We start from the raw sequence: 24,563 nt of genomic DNA, 5'->3' as shown, positions 1-24,563 counted from the left end.
TGATTTATTAAAATGGAAAAGGTTTCCTATCATTATTGTGAATTATTAGAATTATTTTGGTTTTTTTTTAAATACTACATGGCAGTTAAGAGTTGTTTAAAAGAAAACAGTTGTTTTCTTTTTAAGTGCAAAACAAAAGAGAACAGTGCTGGCTAAGACTTAGTTGCAAATTCTCTAACTAGGTTTCTATTGAAAGGTACAGCAACTAAGCTTTGACAGCAGTGGGCCGTTCTCTGGCACTTCCCTGAATGTACTTTTAATCAGAAATTTGAATGATTGTCCATTTGTAGTATGTTCAAGTTCAGGTGTTAAGACCATCACTCTCTTTAAAGAGGTTTATTTGCAGTTAATTTTAGAGAAGATTGAATGTTCTCCTTTTGCTTGTGTAAAATGCAACTAGCGAAGTAATTGTGACAGATATAAATGGCAAATTTTAAAAATAAAATACATGATGTAAAATTGCCTGGGTTTGAAATGAGCTGACTTAATCTGGTGCATGTTGTGTTTTGTTTTTGGCAGGGTTTGTGGATGCACTTAGATGTTTGCAATGAGCACTGTGGCTGGCATGCCCCAGTGTTTTGGATACCAATGCATAGGACTCCGTAGTAATCGAATTTATCAGAAACGAACGTCATGAGCATAGTGATCCCATTGGGGGTTGACACAGCAGATACTTCTTATTTGGAAATGGCTGCAGGCTCAGAGTAAGTATGTGAACATCATTTGTAAGTGCTCTTACCTGTTTTTTAATTACTTTACTTTTTCCTTCATGGCCATTTTTTGAATACTGTTGGAGAAAACTTAAAGAATTTCCTTAGTTTTGTTGAGTTTTTAATTACTTAAATTAATAACTGTCACTTCATTCTTATGTCAGTTTCTTCCACTTTAGGGGAGCAAAGGAGAGAAGCTGAATGTTTCTACAAGTGCATGTTTTTCTTGCTTATCAGACTGACAAATAAAGATGCTCCTTGGTTTACTTCTCATCCTTCAAATATTTTGCCATTTCAGTTTCCTTTTAATTACATGTAAAAATATTTTTTGATTTTGCACGTTAGAAAGATAAAATAATTTGGTGCATTAAACTGCAAGAAAGTAGTAGTAATCAAGACAAGTGTGTGAAGATATGGTATTAGCATTTCAGCTAGGCCTTCATTTTAGGAAATGAAGGCCTAGCTGAAATGCTGATACCATATCTTCAGAAAGTTATTTCTAATTGTAAAGCCAGTAGAAAATGATTTAGTAACTGTGTATAAAGGGTTACAAAAGAGCTAGTGAAATCTTGCATTCAGTAAACTCTGACTTTGCACCAAATATTGTAGTGTAGTGAGTTTCTGGGTTTTAGAGGATGGGGAGGGTGACATGTGGGGTTTTTTTTAGGGTTGGGGGGAGCTGTTCTTTTGCATGTGTGTTTTTTTGTGTTGTGGTTCTTTTCTGGTTTTTCCCCCTAGTCTCCTGTACAGTACTGATGGGCTAAGGTTTAGAAATTGTTGATCTCTTACTGGATACATTTCTTGTCAAGCAAGCCTTTCTGTGTGTATAGCACACAGAATGTTTAAGAAGCAAGTGGTTTTTCTTCCAAACTTTGAAGGAAAGTTTTAGGAGAACTCTAGAACAACTTTTTAAAGGGATGTTTCTCTACTGTGCTTCCAGGTATATATGAGGCTATTCTAGGTTTGTGCCATTTATTTGAAGAGAACAAAGAATTTGCAATTCAAATTTTTTTGTTACAATAAATTTTTAAAGTTGTTTTATCTTTTTATATTATAAATACTCTTAACCTTGGGGCAAAAAAATTTTTAACTATAGTGAACCATTCACATTTCTTTTCATTTTTTTTCCTGTGCTTTTCTTTTATGTTTAGAGAGGGTCATGATTCCTGAGGTTGCTGACATTCCTTGCAGACACAGCATGTCATGCTGAAATGAAAATAAATAAATTTAGTTGTCAGTATAAACAAGATAGAGTTCACAGTGTGTTATTTGGTGGATACTGTCGCAGAGTGACCCAGTTAGGAGCTGCTTTTCTTCAGATGTCAAGTGGCTGTTACCACTTAGATTAATTCTTGTCACACTGAGATGTGTGCAGGTGCATGATTGGTGTACACTGATTTAAAAGCCCTGTCCCTGTCACAAGAAGTGTGACACAAAGGTGTGTCCCTAATCTGCCAGTTTACACAGCTGTAAACCCTTGCTAGCACAATCCGTGTGGCTCACTCTTTGTTCTTGTGCATTTTCTTGCAGAGGGTACATGTTGGCTGTGGGGTGTGTTAGTAACAGTCCTAGAGGGTCTTGGAGCAAGTTGTGGGGTTTTCCCAGGAGGGAGGAGCTAGAATTTTTCCACTGTGACTGGCAGGTCAGATATTGCTTCATCAGTTGCTGAAGCATGAGCAAACACAGGAATGGGGGAGTGGCACACTTGATTATGCAGCAGAAGCAGCTTAGGGAAAAGCTCTTTGTGTAGTGCAGTCTGCTAGTGCTGAAAGATTTTTCCTTATGTTTTGAACCAAGGCATAAGCCTATTAAAAGAGGGGATATTTTATATGATTATTAGTTCCACATATTTTAATAATTGTAGCAAGTAGCTGTGTGTGGAGTAGCCTACTAAGAGGTTTAAGGATCTTAAAAATAGGGTGAATTAGTTTGTTTATGTTACATGTACAAAAGTGGGGTCTTCCAGATAGATCTTTGTGCCATTGTAGTAAAAACACACATACTTGGCCTTTATGATCATACTAAAGATGGGGATTTGTGACATCTTAGTGGTAAGGTGCTTGTACTTGTAAGCAGAACAAGCCATTTCTGAAGGTACAAAATACTCTTCCTGGCTTCAGAGAGTGCTTGTGGAGTTTAGAGTGTAAATATAAGCTACACATTGGGAAATGCCATTGATGGTACTGCTTTTGTGGTTATATCCATACATGATTTTTAGGGAGAAGGCCTGTGTGATAAACCTCACAATCCCAGTGTGGAGATCACAGTACTGAGTTCAGTATCCAGGAGAAAACATTGGTGCAGTCTTACCTACAGATAGGATCAGGCCAGCCTGTACTTGCAGGGCTGCTGCAAGGTGCTTAGGTAGCAGAGCCCACTCCCTGCTAGAGAAGCAGTCCTTGGTTCTTGTTGTCTGGCTGTCATGTGTCTTTGGTTAGATCAAGTGCCTTGAAATAGAAAATGTTGTTTCTCATACAAAATATATTGTGTTCTTTTGTCTGAGATGGCCTTCAGCTAGATGCTGTTCAGGTGTGCTGGCACAAACAGAAAACAAACCTAAACTCCTTGAAAATTAGACCCATCAAACTGGATTGTGGAAGATGGATGTTGCTGAGAGGTTGCATTTGGAGTTCAGACAAATGTTCAGGAAGTACTTGCAGTATGCTTAGCTCACAGCCTAAAGCTTGGATACCCCACCTGCCTTTGAGCATTTTAGTGAGGTTTTGTTTCCTGCTTGAACATCTATAAATTTATGGAAGTGGTTGATGGCCCCAAATTCTAACTGACTGTATTTTGGGTATTAGTCAAAAATTGTGTGCTTTTTTTTTTTTCTTAATTTATTACTAAATGGTCAGAAGCAAACAATGATTAAAAGGAGTGGAATGAGGGAGATGACATTTTAGAGACCAATGGGCTTCCTTTGAATCATTGCAGGTTGATTTCCTTAATACAGGTTAACTAACTATAAAAGTGTAGTGACTGAGGTTTTGAGGTTTTGTAAATTAACTGGTCTCGGGTGTTGCTTTTAGTTTCTCACTAATGCCATCTGCTGGCAACATGCAGAATGTTTTGTTTCCATTTTAGAAATGAACGGTAGGAAATGACTCAGAACATGAAGTTGTTTCACTTGCTAAATGAAAATTCTCTCAAGGCTTTTTTTTTTTTTTTTTTTTTTTTAAATACGGGCATCTTTGCTTTTTTAACTGATTTTAGAAAATACTATATTTCTGTTTTCAAGGTACAGGAATGTCTTAAAATCACTGCAGACCAAGATGTGCCAAGCTTTTTGTTTTGTTCACTGTGAACATTTTTCACAGTTTTGAATTACTGACCACAGTGCTTAACAAGTATATATATTTTAGCAAAATACCATGGTCAGTTTATCACAGTAATATTTATTTATTTAGGAAATAACATTTTGATCAAGCTTCATATATACTGTGTTGCAATACAAACACTGTAGTTTGGATGAAAACCAAAAATACAATAAATATCTTTTAGTTAGGCAGTAAGACAGCAGTTGTTTGAGGTGAAGCTGAAAAATGTGGTATGATCAGAGGACTGACAGAATTAGTACCTCAGTCTCTGACAGAATTGGCTAATGGCCAAAATACAAGCAAGGAAAGCCTTACAGTGTTTCCACAGCTCTGGATGCTTACATGTTTTCCTCCTGAAAACTTGCTTTGTGGGATGGCTGTAGGAATGCCAGTGGTGAAATGAGGGGTGTCTGTCTGTAGTACAGTAGTTAGTGCCTTGCTGCTTGGGCCCTGGTACCTGAGCCCAGAAAATCTAAAACTTGATTTTTAAATTAGGTAGCATCTCATGCTTTAATCATCTGTACAATTAAATATTTTACCAAGAGGCATTTCTTCTCAAAGCCTATTCTGAGATGCCTATTTCAGAAGAACAGACAGGTGTATAGAGGGCATATTTTCTGCTTGAGGTCAAGCACATGGTTGGCAAAGCCAGGAATGATAAGGAATTCAGTAACCTGTTTGTCAGAGTTGATTTTGTCTGTGGCTCTCTGAAGAATGTACTGTTCTATGCTCATTCTGTGTTTTATGCCATCTATATCACTTTCCTGTCGACTGTAAAGGAAATGTGTGATGGTTCATTTCTAGTTTAAGTGAATGCTCTTGGAGCTCCTTCCCTTAGTTCTTGGTTTGTTCCCCACTTCCCCAGCCCAGTGCAGTGGGTAAGTGGAACAGTAACACTTACATTCAGAGCTCTGGTGAGCATCTGTTATGATTGAAAGTAGTGTCTGTGCCTGGGTAAGCATTTTAAAAAAGTTTTACTGAAAGCTGATTGTGCTCCAAATTTTTTAATAGTTGCCTTTCTGTATCACCTGATTTTGCTCCCACCATTTTTCTGGTTTTCCTTGTTCAAGTGAAGATGTGCCTTTTTCTTAGTAACATTGTTCTCTGAATCTGCTTTATGAGTGTTAAGACAGTTGGTGATAAATGAATGTTTCTGAAAGCTTTATACTTTTGCTTCCCACCACTGTTATGCCTGTAAATATTAAATTTTGTTCTCTTAAGTGGTTTATAAATGGCTGGAGTAATAAGAAATGGATGTAGGGTGTTGGGTGTATTGTCTTGTCTCAGATCTTGAAAGGGACCTGGACTATCTTTTTGATGACTTCTGTAGTCAGATGATGAAATACACAACCTCCTTTTTAGGACACTTTCATTCTGATATCTTTCACTGAATGTTCCTGTGTTTAAGTAGCTGGTATTTAGGTCATAGTAATACTTATTTTTAATGAAGGAAACTCTCCTAAATTAATCCAGGATGGATTGTACCAGAATCCCCTCCTGCCTGTCCTTAGTAAGCCTTGCTGCTCTGAAAACAGAGTATTTTTCAGCAAGACCTAGGTTGAGCATTGAACACAGAGTGGATAAGAGTGCCTGTGCTGCTGCTTGTCCCACTCAGGAAATGGGGAGGAGCAGCAGTAGAAGCAGTGCAGTGGCCAAGACATCCTTGTTCCTGGAGAAGTGAATTTCTGCCATGGTCATGATGGATGTGTGCCTAATGCCTTGTTCACTGGCATTTTGGTTGGCTGGGTCATCACAAGGATTCCTGGAGCACAGAAAAGATGTGTGATTCCTGCACAGATGTGTTGGTAAATAGGTAAAAGCAAATTGGTTGGACAGGCACAGTTTTTCATCTTTTGTCTTTATTTTAGTCATGAGCTTAAGTTCTAAGCTGCTTCTAGAAGCTAATTATAACAAACTCCAAATAAAATTGTATTTTCAAGTTGTGAAAGAGTGTAAGAGAGTAACTGAAGATTTTTCTGCATTTATGAGGTAACAAAGAAAAAGTGCTGTCAGATTTGGTTTGTCTTATGCTAGTCAGAAGTTGTATTTTTAACGTTTGTACTTCACATGATTTTTGTGCTCACATGTTTCTTCATTCTCTCAAAAAAAAGGCAGCTGATGACTGTTGGAGACAGTAATCTTTTTTATTTTTTTTTTTCCTTTGGACTCTAGAAACAAAAGCCCTCCCCCAGAAGTGCTTTTACCTAGTTTCTTCTTAAACAATTTTATCATTAGGGTATTAACCTCACATGGGAAAAAGCTCTTGAGAAGAAATGGGCCACCAAACCCATTAGTAGGACACTTTCAGAGATGTGAAAATACCGTGTTTTGTTCAGAAAGTTAATGATTAATTATATTTTTTCCAAAAAGTAACAAATGTAGGTTTCTGGTGCCCTTTTAAAACAAACTAATATTGCTTCATGGCACAACCAAAAAGTCTCTATTAATGTGTAAGAAAAAATCCCATCAGTATCTGTTTTAATTTAAGATTCAGAAACACCAAGTTTATTTTAAAAATTACCTCAACGAATTAGTAAGATATGTGAGAGGCAATAGAATTCACACATAACAAAAATAAAATTAGAAAACTGAGCCAGACCTGATTTGTAATGTGAATCACATCCCGGTCAGTTCTAAATGTTGATATTTTGTGGTGCCTTTTTTTTTTTTTTTTTTTGTTTAAAAGAAACCTGCATTAGTAACCTGGATTCATTTCTCTTGGTGTTATTAAATCATATGGTGCAATGAAAATACTGCAAGTTATCTCAGTCATGCACACATGAACAGCTGCTCAAGAAAGGCCGTGAAGATGCAATTTTTTGTGCTCAAATAGATCTTCCTGTTCTAGTATTCCTTTATCTTTCTTGTTTTGTATTGCGGTTTAGTGTACATAAGCCACGGTTTGTATATTGAAGGAGGCACTGCCTTTGATACAAAACCTTGCCTTGCAAATGATCAGCTTTTTCTTTCTATCTAGAGCTAAATAAATGGAAGCTGCCTTGTTTGGCTGCTTAGCCCTAGTGGGATGTGTGCTCGCAGGCAGCAGGTGCCCCCGCTGCCGCCGTGTGTCGCTGCGGGGCTCGGTGGGTGTGCGGGCCCGGAACGCGGCACCGTGCTCGGGCTGAATTCCCCTCGGCAGCTGTGCCACCGTCAGTGAGTTTGGTACTGCCCCATACTGCTTTAAACACAATCAGCAGGAGTTAATTAGAAGCTGTGCAGCAAGTACCTCCGATTTATTAATATAAATTACATAGTAATTGCATTTGTTGCTCTTCTGTCTTTTGCCTTGCAGACCAGAATCTGTAGAAGCTAGCCCTGTGGTAGTTGAAAAATCGAACAGTTATCCACACCAGTTGTATACCAGCGGCTCGCATTCACACAGTTACATTGGTTTGCCCTATGCAGTAAGTTTTGTGCAAAGTATTCTGTACATAATACATTATGGAAAAATATGCTGGTTTTACCTGGAAAAACTTATCTTTCTGTATCTTATTGGGAGTTGGGTAGGTCAGATAAAAATGGTCTGTCAGAAGCAGAACATAGTGAACTTAAATGTATAACATAGTTGAGAAGTTAGAAAATAAGATTGAATTGGGATATGAAACATAAATACAAAATTTAAAATATTTTAAATATATAAAATTGGATATAAAAATACAAAATCTTAACCTTTTACTAGAAAATTAAGAAGCCCGAAGTTCCTTGCTTGAATAGCCATCGGTGTATAAGCATTTACAATAAATTACCTTTTCACAAAATTCCAGGACCATAACTATGGTGCTCGGCCTCCTCCAACGCCTCCAGCTTCTCCTCCTCCATCAGTGCTTATAAGCAAGAATGAAGTAGGCATATTTACCACTCCCAACTTTGATGAAACCTCCAGTGCTACTACCATCAGTACGTCAGAGGATGGAAGCTATGGAACAGATATTACCAGATGCATTTGTGGCTTTACACATGATGATGGATATATGATCTGTTGTGACAAATGCAGGTAATGCATATTAAAATAACTTAAAAAGTAAAAATTACTTAAGGCTGAACTGAAAGTGAATGTAACTAAATGGTGTTTTAGTTATGATGAGTCACAAAAAATTTCCTCCATCAAAAAAAGTGCTTGAAGGTTGTGTGTTTTTCTAATAGGCAACGTAGTCAGTTAAGGCGAGCGAGTATTTTATAATTTAATTCTGGTCATTCTTGGCTACTCATTAATTTGGTCATGCCTTTGCTTGTGCATTGCTGCTTAAAAAGGGTACACCTTTTTTCCCCTCTAAAAAGGATGTCTGTGGTACTCTGTCCCAAGTTATTTGTTAGTAGATAAAATGAAGACCCAGGCATTACTTAATGTGCATGTACTAATAAGACATCTTGGTGAATTATTAAAGAACTTGAAGGATGCAAAATAATGTGAAAGAAACTTCTTGAGTATTGATTTCTCTGTGCATGATCTTTCTGATTACTCTTCATTTTTCAAAGGACTTGGTTAATAAGTATGAAAAGACTAACCTAGGTTCTTAGTGGAGAAGCTGAAGTTAAATATTTTAGACTTCTGAGTTTATGCTTAAGCACCTACTTGATTGCAGTATAGTAAGAGATTGCTTTTGAATACTTGGAATTGGAAAAATAAGAATATAAGTTTTTAGAGCTGATACACTTAACAGGAGAAAACAAATGTTATGTTTCTGCTCTATTAGCCTGTCTTTTTAAATTTGGTTAATGAATACTGCTGGATTTGTTAGATCTTTGTGTATTTATAAAACAATAGTTATAGCTACTTAAAATATTAATTTGAGCTCCATTCTTCTCTCTGCTTATTTAATAAGCTTGTTAGTAATTTCTGATGGTCCTAAATTCTGATAATCTTGCTCATTATTTTGAAATGCATTAAGATGTTCTTCCAGCAGTGGAGTTGTAGGCAGTCACCAGTTAGGTAGAGTCTTTCTCCTTTGAAGAAGAGATTCTCTGTGAGGAGCTGTGAATTTACCATAACTCTTTCCAAGTGGGAAGATAACTCTTTTTGTGTCCCTCATCCTTCTAGCAGTGTAGGGCTGAGTATAAACTACTGGTTTAGGTTAGACTTCAGTCTAGCAAGCAGTCTCTTCCCTGACTCTGGGAAGAAGTTAAGGCTCTTTCTTTGCTGTGCAGCAGTACTACCAGTTTATAACTGGGTGTATAAAAATGTGTATTTATTTTTCTCTTAAAATATATAAGGAAATCAAACTGTTTCTTAGTGTACATTTCTCTAGATAGAAATATTTTATGTACCCATTTCTAAAAGGGAATTGAATCCTTTTGTTTAAAACCAAACCTCTTGTTGCTATGTAAAACATAAGTCTTGTTACTGAGGGTATTTGTCTCTATCTTGTGCTCTGTTGTGATAATTTGCCATTTGTTTTCTGATGTTGGAGAAAAATTTCCAAGAGAGAAAACGAGTCAGCTAGCAGAGTGGTGGCAGAGATAGTGATTGAGATGTAGTTTTAAGCTGTATTGAATCTGAGTAAAAATGACAATGAAAAAAAAAAGAGCAGCTTGCTTTCTCTATGTATTGTGCATGCAATTTTTTAAATTGTTCTTTAAAGTAGGGATTTTGTTTTGATCTTTTCATAGTGTCTGGCAGCACATTGACTGCATGGGGATTGACAGACAGCATATTCCTGACATATATCTGTGTGAACGTTGCCAACCCAGGTGAGTAGCTTGGTTGATTTTGAACTCTGAAACAGAATGGAGCAGTGCACAACTGGTATTTTTCCAAGTATCTGAACATTTAGTTACTTTACTGTTTATTCTGTAATAGTCAATGGGAAATGCCAGAGGTGTGTTTTAATACTTAAATGTGCTGATTTACTTTCTAATTTCAGGAGTTTAGATAAAGAAAGAGCAGTGCTGTTGCAACGAAGGAAACGGGAAAATATGTCAGGTGAGTAAAATGTAAAGCTCTTTTCTTAGTAAAGGTGATAAAATAAATTATATATAAAGACTTCAGAGCACATACATGGTTCCTACAGTTTTGAGAGCCTTCAGCATATAAGGTTCAGTAAATCAATGCCTTTTACTTGATTGTATTTTAACAAGATAACATAGTATCAGAATTGTGGTAGCTCCACCTGTTTTATTAATGGTTTTCAGCACTGTGGGTTTTTTATAGCAGTGTGGAATAACTCAATCTGTTCAATAGTGATCAAGTTTCTTAATAAGAAATGTTGCTTTTATAATAACTGCAACTCCTTTAACTAAGGTGCTGAAAAAAAAAAGTGGAAAAGCTTTAAGTTTCTTCTCTTGGAATGAGAGAGGATTTCTAAGTCTTCTTTCATTCTGGAAAAAAGTTTCAGAGAGAAATCCTAATTCTTATATGTTGGATGTAGATGGGGTGTTTTGATATGGCTAACGGGAAAAGTTGTTAAACCAAGTCAATATGATGTAGGTAATAATGATGTTTTGAGGGGTTTTTGCCTTTGATAACTAGGGTGGCATGTAGTGCAAATAACCATTTCAGTCTGGGTATTTTATGCAAGTAGTTCTTGAACTTTGAAATCTTGAACAGGATTTCAAAACTCACCTGGCCTAACTTGTCAGGAGTTCTGTCTGGCCATTACCAAAGCGTGTTGTAGAATTCTTGGTTGACAGCTGGTACTTTCAAGCTCTATTACAAAAGTAATAACCTGGGAGGAGGTCATCTCCTAAATGTAACATGTTTTACTTCCAGATCATGTCTCTGAAGTAGTGGAGTGTGTGTGTGTATTTTAAGATTTCTTTTAAAATTACCACGTAAATATGGTCCTGCTTCCCATGTCATCTGGCTTCAGAATGTCTGAGGAGTGTGTGGCACAACTGTGCTTCTTGGTTCACTTGGCACATGGTGTTGTCTGCTACTAAGTTGTCTAAAGTCCTTTAAAGGTGTTAATGACCTACTTACAAAACCAGAGTCATTTTTTGTTTTGTCTGTTTTCATTTTAACAAAACCAAGCTTAATTTATACAGTTTTGGTTGCCCTACTAGATCAATCAAATTTAAATTGTGAAAATTCTTGGAATTTAAAATTATTTTTGTTGATTCTGTTGAAATAGTAGAACAAGTAGATTTATAATTCATTTGGAGTTAATGAGTTCACTGACTGCTCTGATATTACTGTGAGGTTGGACTTGAATTTTCATAACAAATAGGGGAAGTTGATGATCTGAGCTATTTAATCTCTTGGGATTTGCAGGCACACTATCTGATCATTTACTAGTAAACTTAAGGGAAGAGAGATTAAAAATCTTAGGAGGAGCTGATGAGATCTTCCTTTGAAGTTAGTGTTTAACTCTCCTCAGTCTTAATCAGTGTTCTAAATCTGTTACATGAATTCAGTAGGAAAGGAAATACTAAATGTTAAGCCAAAGTATCAAAACAGTTGAAAAGAAAGACAAATTTTGGTTCTCTTTAATCTAAAATGTGATCAAAGTGCAGTATTGATTACTGTGATTTATAATACATAACTTGAATGTCTGTGCTTACACCTCTTGATTTCCATTTAGCTTGGGTGAATATATTTTGTGTTGACTGCTGTACAGTGATTTTGGGTAAAAACTGAGACCTGTGTGAGACATTAGTAAAATGGGCAGTTTTCACAGATGATTTCAAGTAGGAAAAGCAAAAGTGGCTTTTGGTGGCCATCAATTTGAATGGATCTTTTCAATGTTTTAGATACTCAACAGAAGCAGAATGTTACTTTTAACTTAATTATTAGTAATTTACAGGTGTTTGATAAAAGATAGGACTGCATAATTTGCTCTTTAATTAATAAGTCTGTATATATAGGGCTTTTCACTTAAATATGAGAATTCTTTAGAGTAAAATGTCTTTGTTGTAAAGATTTCTAAAGAGTTACTGATTTAACCTTTGGATGAAACACAGCTAACAGTGGGGAGAAAGTAGTAGATCAGTTAGTTTGCTCCAAGAAAAGAGCTTTTAATTGAACATTTCACATGATAGAAAATTTTGTGTGTTAAGCTTTTATGTGTAACCACATCATTCTTTTTCTAGCAATGTTCTTAGCCCATTCTTCTGGGCCCTGTTGTTGTATGAGATGGTGTTGATTTTGTTTTTCTGGTATAAAAATCCAGTTCTGGTGCAGCTCAGTGTGCAGTGGATTACTGACTATGGTTCAGTGAACTGAGCACCTTTGTCAAGCCAATACTCCCTCAGTTTTATACTGGATGTTTTGGGCTTTGCTGGGAAGTTTGTTTTGGGCTTTTGGGTTTTTTGGGTTTTTTTTTTTTAAGATGAGATATCTTGATGTATAACATAAACAAGGATGTTGCTTCAAGCTGTTTGGCCTTGAAATTGCTGCTGTCAAGATCACTTGCTGCTTATGGGTAACTTAATCTGGGCCCAGAACTTGTGAAATTTTGAGAGTTTGTGTCTTTGCTTCTGAGTGCAAACTCAAGATCTCCCCTTAGTATGCTTTACCAAGGCTCTTCAAAGTGAAAGCAGGTTATGTAGGTTAGAAAGGAGTGTCTCAAAACAACTCCATGTAATTACATGTTCAGCTGAGGTAATTATTTTTTACAGTAAGTTAGAGCACAGTGCAGACAGCAATACTGAAATGTTGCTTCCCTAAGGAAAACAGTGTTTTGTGGGGTTTGGGGCAAGGGGAGAGGTGTGTGGCTGTGATGTCATGATTCTCTAGGCACTAGTGTAGGACTGCAGACACTGACAATTTTAAGTTTCTATTTCCCAGGCATTGGTTATTCTGCTATTTATTCATCTTTGATTAGACGTTTCTTCTTTCCTTGTGCTTTTTATGCTCATTTAGAAAATATTCTCAGCAGAGATGTTAACAAATTTAGTAAACATCATAAATTCCTAGCTTATGAAATATAATTATGTGCCTGATAAGGTGTTCCAAAGAATAACCATGATGCTAAGATGAGATTGTTTGCTATGCACAGAAGAATCCTGTTAAGGAATGTTGTGAGCAGGAAAAATCCAGAGTAACCAGAGTAGCTGGAGTTCTTTATTTAGTAAAGAGGGTTTTGAGAATTAGGACTGAGTGCACTGATTAAAGCAACATCCTTCTGAGAGCAGAAGAAATGTTTTCTCTGCTCTCATATTAAGTATTTGTAAAGCCTGCTTCTGTGGTGTGTGAGAAAGTTTTGCTTAGTGTGAAGTGTATTTACTGAATGCAGAATATTTGGAAAAGCTGCTAAAATCTGAGAAGCCTGTACTGAGCACATGCAAACAACAGTCTCTTATCTGTGTGCATCATCTCTCTTCCAATCCTCCCCATCCTTCACAGCCTTTCATCTTGACAGAACTAGGGTAATCCTGTTTCAGGTCAGGATATGTGTTTGTCTGACATAAATGCTGATGTATGCTAGATTTCAGGCTTTGGCCTTTAGGTCTGTGAGAGCACAGCACAAAGAAAAAGTATCTGTCAGTTTATGTCTGATCATCTCTTTTCTCTTCCTGAGCAGCAGAATGTTACTGTTAGGGGATTTTGAGTACAAAAGGCTTTTGGCTAAATTGACGTATTAACCCTGAAAAAGGCACTTGACAGTGCAAATTGCAGCTGAAATAGTTGATTATGACTATGACATGTGATTAATTAATAGAGCTTCACAAGAAATGCTGGCCAGTCATTAAGTTTAATCCCTTCCAGAATTCAGTCATCTGAGAGAATCCAAATGCTGTATTACAAGTAAAAGCTATATATAAATAAATGTGTTAACAGATTTTTTTACCTTTTTTGTTCTGGTTCTAATTTTGTTTAAAATGGAATATGGTCTTTAATTCCATTCAAAGAATGGAATTTAATCTGGTACCTTTTTCTTACCTTGCATTACAAACCTGTCTTAATTACCAGTTTCTCGTTGGTCCTTCATTTTCATGCTGTTGCAACTGTTGGTGAATTTTGCATATGAGTTCTTGGAGCATTTGTCATTATGAATTTTTGTATTTTGGAAATAGATGTAGAGTAACTAGTGAGTGTTCTAGTGTTCTTTCTGCAGTACTTGATTATTTAGAGTGTTCTTTGTTTTCAAGATGGGGACACCAGTGCAACAGAGAGTGGTGATGAGGTTCCTGTGGAACTGTATACGGCTTATCAACACACACCAACGACAATTACTTTAACTGCTACAAGAGTTACAAAAGTCAATGATAAGAAGAGGAAAAAAAGTGGAGAGAAAGAACAGAACATAGCAAAATGTAAAAAAGTAAGTGAATGTAATTTCTCTTATTACTTTGTGTTATAATTTATAGCTATGTGACATTTCTTATCAAGAGAGACCGATTTAAAAATCAGGCTATTTTACTACCTGGGTTTAGCTTGAAATATATTACTCTGCAGTAAATTAGTGTCTTCCTGGGTGCCTGACCCCCACAACTCCTCCTTATTTCAAGTTAATATATCCTGCCTGGGCATGTTCAGTTTTATAATGGAGGCAGAATCTCCCCACAGGAATTGCATTTACTGGACCATTTGAAATAGTTAGAGGTGGTGCAGAACAAGCTTTGGGTTACCCAAAGAAGAATTCCTTGGAAGTCTTCATTTGTGGTGGTTTTAAGTACAGAAATGTTTGCCATTGGTTGTCCTGATGTGACTCCATTTATTTGAGTAGAAATTGTGTAGAAGTGTGCTGTAAGAAAGCTAGCTGCTAAACTAATTAGAGTAAAAAAATAATGACATTATGCTGTTTAGCTGCAGATGTATAAACTGTATATGTGAAGACAAAACATATGTGAGGAAGTAAAGTACATGAAACTTCCTGAACAAGTGGTTTTCTTGGTTAATTTCCTTGGCTTGGATGAGAATTTTGTTTTTTAAAACTTCAAAGTCAGAATAAGTTATTGATGTCTTTTTTGCTATCTTTAGTAAAATGTTTCCTTTTGATTGAATAATTCTCAATACAAATCAATTGCCATGTATTCTTCCGTTACCTCTGATATTTTAGCTTGGATTCTGAATTTCTGGAGAATCAAGTTGTAATGTGAGAGAAAGGTAGAGGTACCTGACTACTGTGCACTTAAGTTAGGAATGCTGAATGCTTTTAAAATACATTTTGTGAGACATAACCTCTTACCTTCTTGAGATTTCAGCATAGTTTGTTCTTTTCATCTTTCGTGTTTAATTGAAAAGTTGTTCATTAATAGCTTTTCAATTCCTCAAGAGATTTTGTGTTTCCTCCAGTGAATATGAATATCTTAATTTTATTCCAGGCATTTCGAGAAGGATCCAGGAAGTCTTCAAGAGTAAAGGTAATGTGATTTTGTTTGGGTTTTGTTTCATACCTTAACTGGATGTTACTTAAATAATAAGCATCAAGAATATAATTGGGGCTGTACACTAAGAACTATTCTGTCTTGGTAGCTAATATGTTACATATGCATCAAAGTGATTTTAAATTAAGGCATGAGTACTACATCTCTGTCCTCTGAAATTAACTGAAATAATTAGTGCAAATTTTTATTTCAAGAGCCAGTGGATTAATTGGGGCTCACGTGTGCTATGCAAGGGAGTAAAATTGAGTGAACGTTTCATTTAAATTTAGTGGCTCCAGCTTTTCATAACTGTTTAGCAGCAAAATAATGAAATAGCTGTACTGAATTTGAAAGCTAAGTTAGTGGTTCTGCTCTGTCAAACCTCCATCTACACCTGGTGGGACTCCTGTATATCTGGCAGGATTTTAATCACTGGTACTGGCATAGTCTGAGGGAATTGTATTGGGATGTCTGCTTTGTAAGATTTAAATGTTACAGCAGTCTTTAAATTTTCTGTGATATAAAAATGTGCATGGTGTGAGAACTAGGTATTTCCATAGTTCATTCATACTTGGAATATATAAAAACAAGTGGGATGCAATTTATGCTTGAAATGTCTAAGATGTGCCTTGGGAAACAGTGAAGATGGATTGGGGAAGAAAAGTCTCTAATTTTGTGGGGTTTTTTTCATATGGTGCTTGTAAGGTTCCACTGTTTTTTCATAGCTGTCTTAGCATCACACCTTTGAAATGCTGTTAGTGTGTATGGTTTTCTTCATGCACAAAAGAAATGTAACCAGGTCAATTGAATTGCTGAACTACTTGTGTTTTATTAATGTTTAATAGTGTCTCTGCTCAGGTGGATAGAAAAGGGAGCGTTGGCTGGCTGCTGCTGTCCGTAAGGAGCTTTGGTTGGCTGCAGCCTGGCTGCTGCTTGTGAGGTCTGGAGGTACAATGGCACTTTCTTTAAAAGTGAAAGGATCTGAAGCACTACAGAAGGAAATTGTATAGTGAGGAGCAGATAAGGAGGGAAAAATTGGATGTGTAAAGCCTGTAGCATTAGAGTCACAACCTTAATGTAGCAGGTGTACGGTTAGTGAAGTTTAGTAAGTTATGCAGCAGAAGAAAAGATACAGCATGATCTTTGAAGTTGAAAGGAGAATGAATATAAAGTCTGTGTATTACAGGATAAAAGCTGGAGTTCTCTGTATTTGCATATGTTCACAAAAGTTGAGTGGGCAGGGAGACCTGACCCTCCAACTCCTGCACTTAAATTCGTGATGCAGTGCAGTTGTGGGAGGAAACAATGTCACTCTCCATTCTCATCCCACTAAGAGCAGGAATCGCTGTTGAGGAGGGAAAGCATTCCTGAACTTGGGTGATACTTACTAAATAATAAAATTCTTGAAAGGACAAATGTAATGGGACTGAATTTATCTCAATGTTTTTAAGTAATACAAAGTTTTATACTAGACTTGCTAAAGAAACCCAACCTGTAAATCAGTGGCATACCTTTGCCCATCATTTTGTGTCTTGTTACAGAATTTTTCCTTTAATATCTTGCCTTCTAATATCTGGTGATTTACTTCAATTTTTAGGGCTCAGCTCCAGAGATTGATCCTACTGACAGTTCGAACTTTGGATGGGAAACTAAAATCAAGGCATGGATGGATCGCTATGAAGAAGCAAATAATAACCAATACAGTGAAGGTGTCCAGAGGGAGGCACAAAAAATAGCTCTCAGATTAGGCAATGGAAATGACAAAAAAGAAGTCAGCACCAGCAATCTGATTTTCAAACCTCCAGTAGAGGTAATGAGCTGTGCCTTGTTGTGTTACTGCATGCTGTGTTTGTACATGACATTAGATGCCTTAAAGAAACCCCAACCAACCAAAAAACCCCAAAACAAAACAATAAAAAAAGCCACAGGAAAAAACACAAAAAAGGGACTTCACATTCACTTTTTGTTCCTTGTCTCACCAGATTTGAGCATCAGAATTTTAACATATTTTTCAGATTTTTATACGTTCTATACCACCCTGGTTATGTTTACATTTTGCATATCATTTATCCTAAAAAGTAGCTAAGGTGTTAGTTTCAGCCTGAATATTGGGTTGCCCTTAGACTGTCTCTTGACACATAGCTTTAGTCAGTTTTGTTGCTGTTTCTCTCTGAGAGATACCTCGAGTTGTTAGAGTAGAAAGAACCAATGGAACTGAATTTATTTTTTCCCCCTACTATGTGTATCATGATGTTCATTGTCAACATTTTTCTTAAGGTGTGGTAGGTGTTCTGGATGTTCATGGGTGGTATTTCTGATAGTGATTCTTTTTTGACTCATCCTGTAATTTCTAGTTTATGAGGAAGTTGTGCAGTGCTTTTTTCTAGCCTTATTTATCAGTAACTTACCAGTTACTTACACACTTAAAATCAGAGCCATGTAAAAAACTTCGTATTTTGTAGCAGAAATCTGGAGGAGTAGTTACTGTAGCAGATTAATGGAAGCATCTTTGCTTCTTTTTCTCAAAGACCATCATGGCATATGGGACACCCTCCTTAGAGGATTATCCCTACTTACAGAGCCTTTTGCCTACATAGAGGCTACTTCCTTTTTCATTGGTGATGGCAGTTATGAGAGGTGTGAGTTCACTAATTGCCAGGGTATGTATTGGTTTTTAATTAAAGCCATCCTTCCATCTAAAGATATGAAAATGAATTTGGAAACTCTGTCAGGATTCTTTTTTTTTTTCTTTCAATTATTATGTTATTCCCTGTTTTGATTTTTCTTTAATGAGTTGTGAATGTCTGCATGTTTTGTTTTGTTCAAAGGAATTGTAGCTTTTTGAAAGTGTTGTGCAAAACAATGCAGCAATTCATCCTAGTCATGGTGAGCGTTAAGTGCACTAAAGGCTATAGTACTTGAATTGTAAAAACATGAATATGTTGGTTTTTAGCCATGTCCTGGAGAGCTAGGGCCAAAGCATTCCTTGTGTCTAAATTGATAACTAGTGGCATTGCTAGGTGAGCAAGACAGCTTGGTCAGTTCAGTCTGGAGGTTTAATTACAAAAAGAAGGGGCTTTTTTAGTTCATATAAAATTGTTAAATAGTTGTGAAAATATAATATGCTATTAATGGAAAAATGGTAGAAAGTAAAAATTCATAAATGAATCTGTCTTTACAGAGTTATGTGCAAAAAAACAAGAAAATTTTAAAGGCTGCCAAAGACTTGCCTCCTGATGCACTTATTATTGAATACAGAGGAAAGTTCATGCTGAGAGAACAATTTGAAGCTAATGGATATTTCTTTAAAAGGTTTGTTCATTCTTTATGTTTCAGTCAAGTGATTGTTAAAATGATGCTTGCCAAACTGTTGCTTCAAGTACAAGTGGATCTTAGTTACCAGCAGTGTCTTGTATTTTACTTTGTGTGATTAAAAGTAATGACAACTGGAACCTTTTCTGTCCCCTTCTCTTCTGGGTATCCTTACAGATTTATTCAGGAGCTAGTTTTCTCTTTTTTGTTCCTTCCTAATTATAGAATTCTTGCATGCTCAGCTGGGTAGTTGTTCACCTTAAACCAGGAAATAGACAGGTTCTGCCATCATAGAATAATGACTATATTAATGGTAAAGGCTTTATCCTTTGTGAGAGAAATGGATTTTAAGTCCACAGGGCTGAGAATGAAATTGGACACAGGTCAGCTTGGGGCTGTTTTACTGCTAGAGTTCTCTAGTTAGTTTACTGAGCAGTGTGTGGCTGCTTCCTTCTTCTTGTGGGTTGATTTTGATGCTGCCACTAACTGCATGAACACCCCTCCTCAGAAATTTGCAGAATGCCTCTTGAAGGAGATGGAGCTTTTGCTCAGTAAAGATACAAGGTTCCTTGGAACTTGGAATAGCAGAATTTAAAGTATGACTTTATAAATATTTGGAGGCCCCTTTCCTTCAGGAGAGTTGGTGCTAGTGATGCTGCAGGTGTTAGGCAGGGATGTGGTGGTCCTACTTTTTAAAAAAACTATTCTATGTGGCATATAAATTTCTGAGTTTCATTTTGGGGCCTGTCATAAAAAAAGTTTAAGAAATTTGAAAAACTTCAACTGTGTGTCTTCCATGTCTAGTGCTTGCTCTGTTAATGTTCTCCCTGTGGAGCCTATGCAGATGATACAGGGCTGTAACTCCATCTTGAGGTATTCTGAGAACATATGTGGGGAATATATCTGCTAAAATCATGAAGCTTGAACATGTCATTCTTAGATTAGCCTCCAAATTTGGTGTATTGTACCAAGCATCACGTTACAAAGCTGACTAATAAGGAGAATAAGCACTGTTTATCATCTTGAAAAATTAATGAAATTCCCAATTTTCTTGTGTGTTTTTCAGGCCGTACCCATTTGTTTTGTTTTACTCCAAATTCCATGGGCTAGAAATGTGTGTTGATGCAAGAACTTTTGGAAATGAGGCTCGATTTATCAGGCGTTCATGTACACCAAATGCAGAGGTGAGCACCTTTAGAAAGTTAAACTAGGTTTCATTTACTTAGGAATCTCCTTTTCCACGAGATTCCTGTTAATCTGAGCAATCCCTACACTTTTTATACAAGAACTTGAAAGTAATTCATGATAATGTAACAACATTCTCTTGATTACAGGTGAGGCATGTAATTGAAGATGGAACAATTCATCTTTATATTTACTCCATCCATAACATTCCAAAGGGAGCAGAGATTACCATAGCATTTGATTTTGATTATGGAAATTGGTAAGTATTTGAGAATACTGTTTTAAAATACCTCTAATGCTCAGTAAGTTACTTTGCAATTCAGAATGACTTTGGTTTTGCATCATTTACTTTCTTGCATGTTTTAATAACACAAAGCTCCTTAGGCACTGTATTTACAATGAACAGTGTGTGTGGGCAGAGTTGTGTATTTTTATTACTGCATTCTGTGGCCAGCTTGGATGCAGTGCTGTGCAGACATGCCTTTGCTGTGTGACCTGAGCTGTGTGTGACCACAGAGCACGTGTGCTAATCAGCACGGCTTCACACTATCTCAAGATACTGGGCACTGTTCAGAGTTGTAGGCATACTCCTCCTAAAAATACACAGTAGTTGTGTTTAGTACCAGTGACAGCCTGTTTCAGTTGAACAGGTTTGAATTTTCTGTGTATTCAAGTGGAGCTTAAAATTGTGCTGAGTGACACTGAGTTTGGTGTGCTCGTGCTGTAAATTGTGTCTGCCATTTTTGCATATAAAATGAACTCTCGAACTTCATGCATCTGTTTTATGTTGGTTATATTTCCTCTTAGGATTATGCTCAGGTTTTAGATGTCTTTTGGCCTTCAAGCAGAATACTAACTTGAATTTAAAAGAATTCTGTGTGGCAGAGCTAAAGGATTAACCTGTAGATAAGGTTTTTGAGTTACAGTAGCATTGTATATTGTGGTGAAAACTCTTGTGACGTGCATGTTAACATGGTTGGTTTGCATTACAGCAGATGTTTAATGTGAAATATCAGTGATTCAGTATTGAGGGGTCTCATTGCTGTACAACCTAATCAAATATGCCTTCTTGTATTTAATTACTTACAGTAAATACAAAGTGGATTGTGCTTGCCTCAAAGAAAATCCTGAGTGTCCAGTTCTCAGACGTTCCGAGCCTACAGAAAACATCAATACTGGATATGAAACTAGAAGGAAAAAGGGAAAGAAAGAGAAAGATGTTTCAAGAGAAAAAGAGACTCAAAATCAGAACATCACATTGGATTGTGAAGGAGCAGCCACCAAAATGAAAATTGCAGATAATAAACAGAGGAAGCTCTCTCCCCTCAGGCTGTCCATTTCTAATAATCAGGTACTGACACAAAGATGCTCAGAAATAATTTAAACTTTCTCATTTGAGAGTGATTTTTGATCTGTGTTTTGTGTCATGCTTTCAAGAAATGATAGCTGGTATATGGAATCTTCTCCTGATCGTTTTATGTAATATACAGTGCTTATATAGAACATTCACAGGAGAACTTGTATTGTTTTTCAAAATTGAAAAGTAGGAATTGTGGGAAGAATAAAGCTGTTAAAAGTGCATTTGCATTTTCCCATACACTTTACATAGCACCATATGTATCACCCCAGGAAAAAGCTACTAATTGCCTGGTGTCTATGTTTAGATATATATATTTTAGGACAAACTTTAAATCTTTGTCTAGTCCTTTATATAAAAGTGAAATTGCATATAGGAGTAGTGAACGTTTAATTAGTTTCAAAGTTACACTTTCATGCTTGTTTTTTCTTTGAAAACAGAAAACCATTGTTAGTTAGGTAACTTCTGTGTTTCCATATGATGTGGCACCATCATTAGATTCTATAGTGAATGTTCAAATGGAAAAATGTGACTTCAATTGAGTACACTTCAGAGCTGAGTAAAACTTCAGTTACTTCTGTGTAATTGAAGTTTTGGCATTCATTCCATTTCACTAAAAGTAACGCTTTTTTGTGGGTGGATAATATAAAGCTCCAAACTATTTAACTGATTATAAAATGGTTAGAGCAGTGGCCATTGTTAGTGTCCTAAAGTTTCCTTTGTTTTGAAGGTTTCATTCTGATACTTCTTTTTGCTTGGTGGGATGAGGGAGTGGGAATGGAACACTTTTCATCCTGATTTGTTAGTTTGGCTGCTTCTGATGTAGTGATCTGAGGATTCTTAGTTCTTTGTAGCTTTCAGTTCACTCTAATTTACCAAAGGAGTAGAATTTCTGTAAAACAGTCGCTTCCATCTTGCAGGAGCCAGATTTTATCGATGATATAGAAGAAAAAACTCCCATTAGCAATGAAGTAGAAATGGAATCAGAGGAGCAGATTGCAGAAAGGAAAAGGAAGATGGTAAGTTGGGAAGCAAGTAGCTGCCTAAAAGGCATCATTAAGGCTTAGTGACACCTGCTCTTCCCATGCTAATTGCTGCCTTTTTGTGGGCTTGTACAATCTGAGCATGTGCAAAGTCAGATCCTTACATGAACTTAGCCTTAAAATGCAAGGCTTGCTATTTGAGAACAGTTCATCTGGGTTCATCACTGCATTCTGACAAAAATCTGCTTTTATCTTCAATTGTATATCATTTTTTAGTGTCTTTAGATGATTTCTGCAATGCCTGTTTTAGATCTCATTATTTGCTCTTTTATTATTGCTTGTGATTTGTATTGGCTATTTTTATAGCTAGCATTGGGAATTAAGATTTTCCCCTATTTTATTTTAATTCCCTACTTGAATAAAAAGTCACAGAAATCGTAATTTTTGGATTTTGGTAGAGCAGTGACAATAAATCTAGTATCTTAACATCTGCCCTTTTTTTGGTTAAGTGTTCAAAAAATTAAGCACATTCTTAAATTCAGAGTAGGATTTTCTTGTTTGTCAAGCTGGTATGGATGCAAGCCTTTCTTCAGAAGTCTAGTATTTGCAGTGATTGTAACATATCCCTTTAATCTGAGCTTCTCCTGAACTTGATCTTCATGTCAGACATATACTGAACATGTTTAGAAGTACTTAAAAAATAGGAGTGAGAGTAATTACATATTTAAATATATGGGAGATTATGACTAAAACTGATCATGATTATTGTTAAATCCATCAGACAAGAGAAGAACGGAAAATGGAAGCTATCCTGCAAGCTTTTGCCAGACTAGAAAAAAGAGAAAAAAGAAGAGAACAGGCTTTGGAAAGAATCAGCACAGCAAAAACGGAGGTTAAATCAGAATGCAAGGAAGCACAGATTCTCAATGATGCTGAGTTTATTCAGGTAGTTATCTGGAGCTTTATTATAAAGCTGGCTTTTAACATTGCATATTTTATCAATTTGGCTGGCACGCTGCATGTTAAGATGTATGATTTTTTTTTTTAATCTCTGAACTCAAGTATATGTAACCAAAATGTTGTTTGACATTACATTTTATTGGCTTCTGAATTTTTTCCAGATAAGATCCATATAGAATTCTTCAGTGAAGATTTTCAGTTACATGAATTTATGCAAACATACATACACCCACAACAGCTGTGTAATTCAGTCTGTCTTTGAAGTTCAGGATGGAACATTTATCAGTGTTGACTTTAGCCACAGGAGGTGACTGTCCTTAGGCACCCTCTGTAACCAGTGGAGAGATATTTGTTTTTTCAGTGGGTTTTTCAGGAACACATAGTATTCCAATCTTTCTGTTATTTTAAAGTAAATGGGTTAGTAAAGTGGTTTTTTTCTGAGTTCGTGCAGATGATACTTCATGTTTTCTAACAGTTTTTAACTCTGTTGTTAATGGATGCTTCTTAGTTTGCAAATACTAATTTAATGATTCCCAGTCCAGGTTGTTTCCCTGAGCTGTGTGTGTCAGCATTCTCTTAGGTACCTTTTGTGACAAAGCTAAACACCTAGCTAAACTATGAATTGCCAAAAGAATATTGGATTGAAAGACATGGTGATATAAGCAGTTGATTTCTGGCTTAGGGATGAATGAATGTCGTGATCTGACTGGTGATGGGTGTGTGTGAGCCCTGCTGATGATGATACAGCTGGTGCTTGGGAGGAAGCTACAGGAAATGCTGTAATTCCCCTTCAAGAAGGAGAGAATTGTTGTAGTTCTGACAACAAAAATGAGATTGAGACTTCCTTCTGTAAATGAAGAGGGAACTAACTTCTTTTTTTTCCTAAGAAAGATAAGTAGCTCTAGACATGTATGGGATGTGATTACTTGACTTTTGCCTTGTCCCAGGAACCGGCAAAAGAAGAAACTGCCACCAAGCCCACCCCAGCCAAAGTGAACAGGACTAAGCAGAGGAAAAGCTTCTCCCGGAGCAGAACTCACATCGGGCAGCAGCGCAGGCGGCACAGGACCGTCAGCATGTGCTCAGATATCCAGCCCTCCTCTCCTGATGTGGAAGTCACTTCACAGCACAACGAAACTGAGAATGCAGCCCTGGTAGCTGAGCCTGAAACAGAAACTGTTGTTACAGAAATGGTTACTGAAACAGAAGCTCCAGCACTTAGTAAATGCCCTACAAAGTATCCAAAAACAAAGAAGGTAAGTCTCTTGAGGGATGAGGAAAAGATGGACCTTAACAGTTTTTAAAAAATTATAGGCTGCTTCATCAGTGTGCAACTATGCATTGTTTTTAAAATGTTTACTCATTTCTTGAAAAATCACCATTGTATAGTCACTCATTGGTAATAGATTAAAATATGTGTAACATTGTTTGGTGGAAGTTAGTTTGGATTGAAGACACTTCCAAAATACATCTTCAGAGCAGTTTGGGAACAAAA

The 24,563-nt window shown here is 36.5% G+C and overlaps 1 protein-coding gene across 3 annotated transcripts in view; it reads left to right on the top strand.

The window, feature by feature from the left end:
- KMT2E (lysine methyltransferase 2E (inactive)) overlaps positions 1-24,563 on the top strand; it is a 55,587-nt gene that overhangs the window by 17,804 nt on the left and 13,220 nt on the right. For all 3 annotated transcript variants that reach the window (XM_063155532.1, XM_063155533.1, XM_063155534.1), the window contains 15 exons: positions 520-704; positions 7,320-7,431; positions 7,792-8,021; positions 9,635-9,715; positions 9,889-9,947; positions 14,054-14,226; positions 15,230-15,268; positions 16,869-17,081; positions 18,453-18,583; positions 19,650-19,767; positions 19,918-20,027; positions 20,858-21,119; positions 22,046-22,144; positions 22,890-23,054; positions 24,016-24,324. In XM_063155532.1, coding sequence (XP_063011602.1) covers positions 634-704; positions 7,320-7,431; positions 7,792-8,021; positions 9,635-9,715; positions 9,889-9,947; positions 14,054-14,226; positions 15,230-15,268; positions 16,869-17,081; positions 18,453-18,583; positions 19,650-19,767; positions 19,918-20,027; positions 20,858-21,119; positions 22,046-22,144; positions 22,890-23,054; positions 24,016-24,324 — 2,172 coding nt within the window. In that variant the 5' untranslated portion in view covers positions 520-633. The remainder of the gene's footprint in view (positions 1-519; positions 705-7,319; positions 7,432-7,791; positions 8,022-9,634; positions 9,716-9,888; positions 9,948-14,053; positions 14,227-15,229; positions 15,269-16,868; positions 17,082-18,452; positions 18,584-19,649; positions 19,768-19,917; positions 20,028-20,857; positions 21,120-22,045; positions 22,145-22,889; positions 23,055-24,015; positions 24,325-24,563) is intronic.

This window comes from Melospiza melodia, chromosome 4, assembly GCF_035770615.1.
Source record: "Melospiza melodia melodia isolate bMelMel2 chromosome 4, bMelMel2.pri, whole genome shotgun sequence".
In the NCBI taxonomy this organism is placed as follows: Eukaryota; Metazoa; Chordata; class Aves; order Passeriformes; family Passerellidae; genus Melospiza; species Melospiza melodia.
The sequence above is the reverse complement of the archived record's forward strand: the minus strand, read 5'-3'. Positions and strand labels throughout refer to the sequence as shown.